This window comes from Guyanagaster necrorhizus (assembly GCF_019112545.1).
Source record: "Guyanagaster necrorhizus MCA 3950 unplaced genomic scaffold BT62scaffold_66, whole genome shotgun sequence".
Taxonomy (NCBI): domain Eukaryota; kingdom Fungi; phylum Basidiomycota; class Agaricomycetes; order Agaricales; family Physalacriaceae; genus Guyanagaster; species Guyanagaster necrorhizus.
Window position 1 is genome coordinate 1 of NW_025064945.1, and position 8,541 is coordinate 8,541.

The 8,541-nt window shown below is 45.4% G+C and overlaps 2 protein-coding genes across 2 annotated transcripts; one reads left to right on the forward strand and one right to left on the reverse strand.

The window, feature by feature from the left end:
- Window positions 1-966: 966 nt before the first annotated feature.
- BT62DRAFT_924579 (uncharacterized protein) lies at window positions 967-1,562 on the reverse strand (the record flags this gene model as incomplete). The annotated part of the gene is made up of 3 exons (XM_043184633.1): window positions 967-1,038; window positions 1,168-1,366; window positions 1,408-1,562. The coding sequence occupies 3 exons, from the start codon at window positions 1,560-1,562 to the stop codon at window positions 967-969; spliced, it is 426 nt and encodes a 141-aa protein (XP_043033120.1).
- A 770-nt stretch (window positions 1,563-2,332) lies between these two features.
- BT62DRAFT_924580 (uncharacterized protein) lies at window positions 2,333-8,324 on the forward strand (the record flags this gene model as incomplete). The annotated part of the gene is made up of 15 exons (XM_043184634.1): window positions 2,333-2,939; window positions 2,985-3,200; window positions 3,314-3,847; window positions 3,921-4,153; window positions 4,216-4,470; window positions 4,535-4,959; window positions 5,016-5,055; window positions 5,137-5,466; window positions 5,518-5,643; window positions 5,746-5,944; window positions 5,995-6,756; window positions 6,906-6,961; window positions 7,225-7,274; window positions 7,329-7,507; window positions 7,669-8,324. The coding sequence occupies 15 exons, from the start codon at window positions 2,333-2,335 to the stop codon at window positions 8,322-8,324; spliced, it is 4,668 nt and encodes a 1,555-aa protein (XP_043033121.1).
- Between the last annotated feature and the right edge of the window lie 217 nt (window positions 8,325-8,541).

The window sequence follows — 8,541 nt, forward strand, 5'->3', positions numbered from 1 at the left end:
AGGGAATAATTGCTATGGAAGCAAATGGAGCTGTGCTCAAGAGTACAAGAGAGTACAACACTGGTTGGACCTAGTTATCATATCTGCATACTAATCCATCAATCCATCAAGTTTGCTTTATGCCAACATTCAGCTCAGCTTGTATTCCAACACTGTGGATTTACCCAATAAATCCACCAAATACTTCAAGGTATTTGACTTACCGAAAATACCAATGGACTGCAGCAGTGACTAGGGAGCATACAATTTTGCGGTCCATCATCAATTTTTTATATCATGCACTATTTCCATTCTGGGATGGAGTAGGGAGCACATCCCGTCCACAGTACATGACCGAATCTCGAAATATGGCCATTCTTGTGTTTTGGAATCTATGTAGGGCTCGCATTCAGTCCGCGGTACATGACCGAATCTCGAAATATGGCCATTCTTGTCATTTAGAATCTTGTAGGGCTCGCATTCAGTCTGCGGTACATGACCGAATCTCGAAATATGGCCATTCTTGCCATTTAGAATCTTGTAGGGCTCGCATTCAGTCTGCAGTACATGACCGAATCTCGAAATATGGCCATTCTTGTGTTTTGGAATCTATGTAGGGCTCGCATTCAGTCCGTGGTACATGACCGAATCTCTAATTATGGCCATTCTTGTCATTTAGCAACTGTGTAGGTAGCGTGTACAGTCTGCGGTACATGACCGAATTTCGAAATATGGCCATTCTTGTGTTTTGGAATCTACGTAGGGCTCGCATTCAGTCCGCGGTACATGACCGAATCTCGAAATATGGCCATTCTTGTCATTTAGAAACAGAGTAGGGCTCGCATCCGCTCCGCGGTAAATCACCAATTTTCACATGGAGAGCAGAATACAGCCCTCATTAAGAAATCTTGGGTACAAAATAACATTCAGTATGCTACAGATTTATTTTACATTTTGGGAATCAATGTACACTAGGTATAGCAACGACTATAGTATGGTATGGAAGTCTACATTGTCAAGATATGTGGTCGGCAAGTATGCTACAAGAATATAACAATGCTAAGTACAAAAGAACGTGGCGATTATCAAGAAGAAATCAACAGCTATGGTTGTGTCATCAAAAGAAAGTGTTCTGTGCTCCTGCGAAACATCAGAGGTAATTTGGTTCTGTAGAATGACGAAACTCACGTTACAGCATCTCATCTCCCAGCCAGTGGAGTTTGTACTGGGTAGTTGTTCTTCCAGTGTGGTCCTCCCATTGCGTTTGCCCACAGGGCGAATGGTCGCCAGTACTGCTGACCGTGCAGTGGATCGCCCACACCCTAATTCCTGAACTCGCGCCCCGGATCGTCCGATGAAGGTCAGACCCGTGATCCAACTCCCTGATCTAAAATTAATAAGATCATGACAGGTGCATACGGCACTTACAGAAGTAGCCAGTCCATCGGCATATACCCCAACTGCACTCTGACATCCTGCTCTTGCGCCCTTACACATTCCACCAGATCCGACTTGAACGTCGCCAATTGCACGTTGCTTTGTCTCTGAGCGACGCTCCAGTTCATCCAAAGGTCGATCTTCATGGTGTGGATTTAGTGTCGAGGTCAGAGATTGTGATCGGCTGGCGGAGACGGAAGACGCGTGGATCGCGCCAGAGGGCGGGAATAGATGTTGAGCGCAAGGGGCGGGGGAGCGAATGCGGAAGTAGAGAATCACGATCAAACGATATTAAGTGCCCGCGGCATGTTGACGTTGATGCCGCCGGCTATCAATTGATGATGAAATCGATCGATCAGATAAAAGATAATTGAGTGGCTGTGTGATATGATTGAACATTCAGCAGGGTGCATGGCACAACAGCCAAAAAGTAATTTGTGCAACCAAAGCTATAATTGCATTAAATATATGGTAGTAAAATTCAGTTTCCCCTGATCTATTGAGGCATACAATTATTTTTTTGAATACGTTCCACATTGATAATCACTGAACATGTCTGAATCTTTTCCCTGAATATTTTTTCAAAAAACTGCGGTAACTGCAGTCATTGATTGATCGGGTTCCTGGAAAAGAAGAAGCTGGATAAGGAGGTACATATACCCAAGTATGGTTAATTACGCTTCTTATCGAATATGTTTCCAGACGTCTCGATATTGATCTTTGACGTTGATGCATCTAGAATCGAAGAAAAAAAAATTTAACCTCTATGAGGTAAACCCCGCCATCAGCATCGAGCTTCATATGCCACAGCGCCATATATATAGGGCATGGGTGTCGCATATATTTTATTCTTTCTTTCCCCCCATAAAAAAGTTGATTCTCACTCTGCCATTCAGCACCACTGCTCATCTTCAAAATGCCTCGCATTGTACAGAAATCTCGCGCTCTATTTGCTGCCATTTTTGCCTCATATCCTGACCTGTTCGATGAGGAAGCGTGGCAGCAGCAATTTGGATTCCCCGGGTTTGACGTGGATCACATCTCGAATGTAAAAAATGAAGAGCTCCCTGCAGTCTGCGAGTTTCTGAAGCACGTCGGAAATCTCCCCTTGGACGAGGCTATAACTTGCGTCAATACGAAGGGTGCCGATGTGTTTCTCCAAGGCCGTACCACATACCACCACTGGTGGTCGAAATCGCGCATGGTGTCGAAGCTCAGAATCACGCACAACCATGCTATTCTCTGTGCTGGTATCAACATCAAGGCAATGTATCAGGTAGCTGCGAAGAAAGGGAATGCAAAATTCGTCACGCTTATGATGTTTGGATCAAAGGAGGCAGAAATTGCAGAAAGCATGTTTGGCAGAGCATTTGAGGATAACGAGTCAGGTTGTATGCGAGAGGAGTTCCAGCAACTCATCCACTCATTGATATTGGACTACATTGAATGTCAGTGGAAGAATCACCGCCAGGCAGAAACATGCAGACTTGAGGCGAAGGGGGAACTCGATGCCATGTGGAAATGTGTGTACTCTTTATATCTATTTTGTTTCCTACTAACTTTGTCAGTGTTTGAATCTGGCAATGGCCAAATCAACCTGAAAGATGCAAAGAAGATCTTGAATGCTCTCGAGAAATATGAAAAGTACATTGGTTGGGAGGCAACGGAGCAGGATAAGGCTGCATTGGCAGAATATGAGCAGAGGAAGGGCGAGTTTGAACAGGCGCTTTCGAAGGCAGAAGCTCAGGAGGAGGAGTTGAAGAAAAACAAAAAGAGTTCACAGTGTAAGTCCCTCATTTTATGCAGTGCTCTGCATATCTGACATATGTTGCAGACATCCTTGGACGTATGATGAATTGAAGAATCGCTGTTATGGCCACTGAAGAGGAAATAGCAGTGCTCCATGAGGACCTTGCTTCTCAGCTCGAGAGCATTGAAAGCACACGCAATAGGGAGGAGGCCGAACAACATGACATCGACATCAATCCGGGCCTTCCTTCGCACCCCGGTCTTATTGGGTGGGAGAAATGGAAGGAATGTGGGGACCTGGGGGTAGAGTCTTGGTCAAAAACTACTGATAAGGTGCTTGCCGAAATGCTTCGATGGGACAATGGCCGTCCCGATGAATTTAACCCATTCATTAACACTTCCCTCACCGATTACTGGGAAAACCCTGACTATGCCGCCAAGATTCCTCCTGGCGGTGATGAAGACAATGAGGTGACGAACATCATGTGGCATCAAATTGTTGGTATAACAGCAATGGTGAACATGCTATGGATGACAAAATTGGATGATGATGGTGTCCCAGGAATCCTCCTTGCCGATGAGGTGGGTCTGGGCAAGACTGCCCAAATGATGGGATTGCTGGCATTTATAATGTCATGCTATCGGGCACAGAAGCTCGGCAAGGAACTGCCTCCAGTGCTCGGTGAGTACGGCCCAAGTAGGGAGCCCCCTCGTTTCGTGGTCCCATACATCCAGTATTAACTACAATATTCCAGCACAATTGCCATATTTCTGTGGTCGTAAACAGATTCCTGATGCGCCGCATCTCATTTTGGTCCCTGGGACCATTATAGAGCAGATCGTGGGCGAGTTGAAGCGGTGGTTCCGTCCTCATGTCATCGACATTTTTGTAATGCCGATGATGGAGCGGAGATGGGACGAGTTCAACAAGGCTGTTGATTCATCGAAGCAGGACAAATGCAACATTGTGATCGTTGCAAGCCATAGTGTAAGCATTGGGTTATTCACTCCGGTTTAGCTCACTGATAATGAATTTCAAATGGGTTTCAGAGCGTCAGTCAATTAGCACATCGCAATTTGTGGATCACAAAGTCTAAGACTGAATTGGTGTCTTCTCTGCGTCCTGCTAAGACAAATTCATTGGGTTATGAGCCGATATGGTCAAGGAGTTTCTGCAGTGTCATCGTCGATGAAGCACACAACTTCCGGACACCAAATGCTGCCTACCATGGCATGAATCGAATTATGGAAAATACCTGCATGCGCCTAATTGTGTCGGCAACTCCACTGTACCAGTCACCTCGTGTATGCCTTTTTTGTGGTTTTCATTCTGATTCTGATTCTTGCTTCTTTCTCATTATAATATCAGGACCTATGCAACCTCGCAAGACTTATTCGTTTGAAGGCATTCATAGGTAAGGCAGCTGAATCGCTCGAGAAGGAGAAAGTCAGAGAGCTGTCAAAGATGCAGAGGGATGTCACCAAGGGCAACAATAGCGATGATGATGCTCTCGCAGTGTTCAACACGAATGCCTTGAAGGGCGTTGATGGTAGAAATCCATACAAAAGGGTGTACGATGCTAACAATGACTGGGTCATTGACATTCAGGCTCGCTATGAAGGACGTATCATTCGACGGGCAGTAACATCAATCAAGTACACTGACCCCCCAGCTGACAAGCCTATCATGCTGTTGAATGAACTCCCACCATACGAAAAGATTGAAGTGATGGTAAGCATGGCAGATGCTGAGAAACGGGAGATGGACAACCAGATGTCGAAGTGGAGCAGCGAGTGAGTACAGAAAAAAATTGTACCGGGATCATGGATCTGATGCACTCTTCTTCTAGTTCAAAGGCACATGGAGCTGTTGATGTCACGGATGCCGGGGTAAGTTATTGTGTGATCACAGGGAGCCCTTCCGCTTCACGGTACATTACAATTTTGCCATTTTGCTCATTTTTCTCTTAGGCATTTTTGCTCAATTACCGGCTTGCCGTAGCATATCCGCAATCTCAACCCGATCCTGACTATCTGTCGAAATCCGGCAAGAAAAAGTTTCCACCATTCAAAAGTCTTGAAGAGTGGGAAAAGTATCCAGGAGCAAAGCTCGAGGCGACGTTGAGATTGTGCAAGCACTATTTGTCTGATGACAATGCATCTCCACCATATATTGAAGATGGTCACCTCATTTTCCCTGATCCTCCTGCAATGGCAACCGGCGATAAGAAGAAGAGGACTCAGCAGATAAAGATCCTTATCTTTCATGAGTTCCCTATGATGGATGAACTCATCATGTCGGTATGTAATTTGAATCTTTCTTCTTATTATTTGCATACTCATTTTGTTCAGGCCTTCATTATGAATGGCATTAAAATATTGTCACTGAATGGCTCCATGAGGCTCACGGCACGTCAACAGGTGGTTGAGAAATTCCTTCATCCCGATTCAGATGTTCATGTGCTTCTCCTCAGCCAGGTAGGTAGCTCTGGGCTTAACCTGATGAGAGCTTCTGTTGTCATCCTCTTCGTAAGTTTCAGCATCATTGCTAGTTGACATTCACTGACTGAGATCCCACAGGATATTGGTTGGACTGCCATTCAAGAAGAACAGATGATTGGTCGTGCCCATCGTCATGGGCAAAAGGAAACCGTTTACGTCTTTTGCCTTATTGCAACAGACACTATTGACGTCTTGATGGCTCAACACTCTGGTTCAAAAGCCCAGCAGCTTCAGCATTTCTTCAAGAAGCCTGATTTTAATGTCTGTCGAAACAGGAGTAAGTCCCTTTTACTTTTGGATAATGATGGTTTATTCATATTTTTGCAGAGGCATTCTGGCTGCTGTACAATTGTGATGTACCAGCAGATGCTCCTGCTGCAGCTGATGGAGAAAGCGATAACAATGATGACCAGAGCACCCAGGAAAGTGCCGTTGAACAGCCTCCTGCAAAAAAACGCAAGACGAATAGCAAGAAAACGGCAAAAACAAAGGAAGTAGATGTCATCGATGAATCCCGCCATCGTCGTAAAGTGCCAAAGAAGGTGCCAGAGGATGGAAACAGGGAGGGAGCTCCTGCCACCAAGGTACAGATGATGATGCAGAGAGGATCCGTAGATGAGGCTGGACCGTCAAAGGCTGGACCATTGAATACCCAGTCAAAGCCCAAGCCCAAGCCCAAGCCTATCACAAAGCCAGCACCGAGCGCACCACAGAATGCCATCAAGGAGGGTAATGCACAAACTGCTCAATGTGAATCTCAGCCCTCGGCCCCCTCCGCTCCATCATCCCCTCTTCCTCATCCTGTCATCCCTTCCTCCACCCCTGCAGTTATACCACCACCAGTGTGTGGAATGACTGCCATCACTGCCCCCTCCAGTGATATTATCTCGACACCAGATGCTAATGAACCAATTAGCAATGATGAGATAGAAAGCTATGGGGGCACTGCTAGCGGTGGTGCTTCACAACCTCTCGATGATCTCCTTGACTTTGATGACCTAACTCCTCTGTCTTCCAATGCCCCCTCCTCTCCATTGACACCAACCCCATTGCCTGGCAGGAAGAAGTCCATTTCAACTGCACCAACAGGTAAGTTGAATACTCAGTCAGGAATTCCAGAGTCATCACAGAAAAGAGGAATGAGAGGAATGTCAAGGACACGATCTCAAGCAGCCAGGTCAAAGGATACTGCTAATGCAGCTCCACAGACTCCACAGGCGAACTTCGTGATTGAACAGAATGGATCCTTCAGGCCAAATATGCAAGAACCGGCATGGAGGTGTTGAGGTCGTTTGTGGGTGGCTTTCTTGACATTGCTTCATTGGCAGTTCAATGCATTTTTTCAAGAACAATTTTATATAGTTTCATATTGCAGTTAGTATGACACATTTTTGTAATGTATACATTTCATGTCACTAAATATACAAGTGACAATTGGTGAAAATATCCTGGAACTGAAAAGGATGGGTCCTCTGCACTTCATGGTCCCATACAATTTTTTTTGCATTACAAAGAATTTGACATGACAAGAAATTGTGCTGTCAATGTCATGTCCAGCTGAATGTCTTCAGAAAAATAGAGAAATTTTTCATGTGGCACTCTGCTTTGTTAGTATAAGTAGATGCAAACAGCGATATCACCCACCTACTTTTCCTCTTTAGCATGAACTCTGACCAGGATGATGACAGTTTCTTTCAGGGATTGGAACATACAAGTAGCTTGTTCACTGACAACGAAGACCAGGAAGAAGCAGGAGGAGCAGAAGAAGCAGGAGCAGAAGAAGCAGGAGCAGAAGAAGAAGAAGAGGATGAGTACAATGATGAGGATCAACATCATGATGGTATGCATATCACTGGAAAGTAGCCATTGGTCTAATCAGGCATCTAGTATCCTGGACACCTCCTTCTGTTGGTGCCATTAGACACCAGAGATCTCATCAAAGCAGGCGCCCCGAGTCCACCCATATTCACGATCATCATCGATGACATCATCGACATCTAGAACAGAGGGACGAAGAGGATGATGCTCATGGGTCATCCCATCGAAGCCGGCGCCCCAAAATCACTGCTAGTGATGAGGAGGATCGTCATCGGAGACGTCGTCACCATCCAGAACAGAGGGATGAAGAGGATGAGGCTCATCAGTCATCCCATCGAAGCACCCCCGGGCCAGCCTCTAGTGACGAGGATGATGGACCTCTGCACCATCGACAAGGAGAAATCAGACATGGAGAATGGGATCTGGATGATGATGTTGATGGGAATAACATTCGCATTCAGGATGTCCACACATCAAGAGATGTCACATTGGGGGAGTTCGTTCAAGAATGTAGTCAACTATGGATGGATCAGAATGTTTCAACAAGGAGCATCGCACGTTGTGGAAAGTATCTCTGCTATGTATTATGTGGGGAATATGGCGAGGATCATTACATCAATCTCACCATGGCTGGAGCTGACCTACCAGAACCAAAAGTGACATTGATGAGAGACTATGATTCAGTCATTGCAATCTGTGATCGTGTTCCAGATCTGGGAATGCCGATTGAGTTTGCTACTACATATCAGCCAATGATGTCAATGCAAGGTGGTATTAATATCCAAGCACCTTTCAAAATTGTCAATCCACAGAATGGCGAGGTAACATTTATCATCTAAATGTCAAAGTCTATGCTAAAGCTGATCATATGTAGCTCACAACAAATCCCATGGATCCAGGATGTCTTCCAAATGTCTTCCTCGCCAAAGTCACCCATCATGCATCGTTATATATCCTGCTACCGAATTTGGTTCGAAATCTCAAACAGCATGAGGGAACCCCTTCAGTTTCCATCCAGGAGTATGCTGTGCTCTATGAAATATTCATCCAATCAGC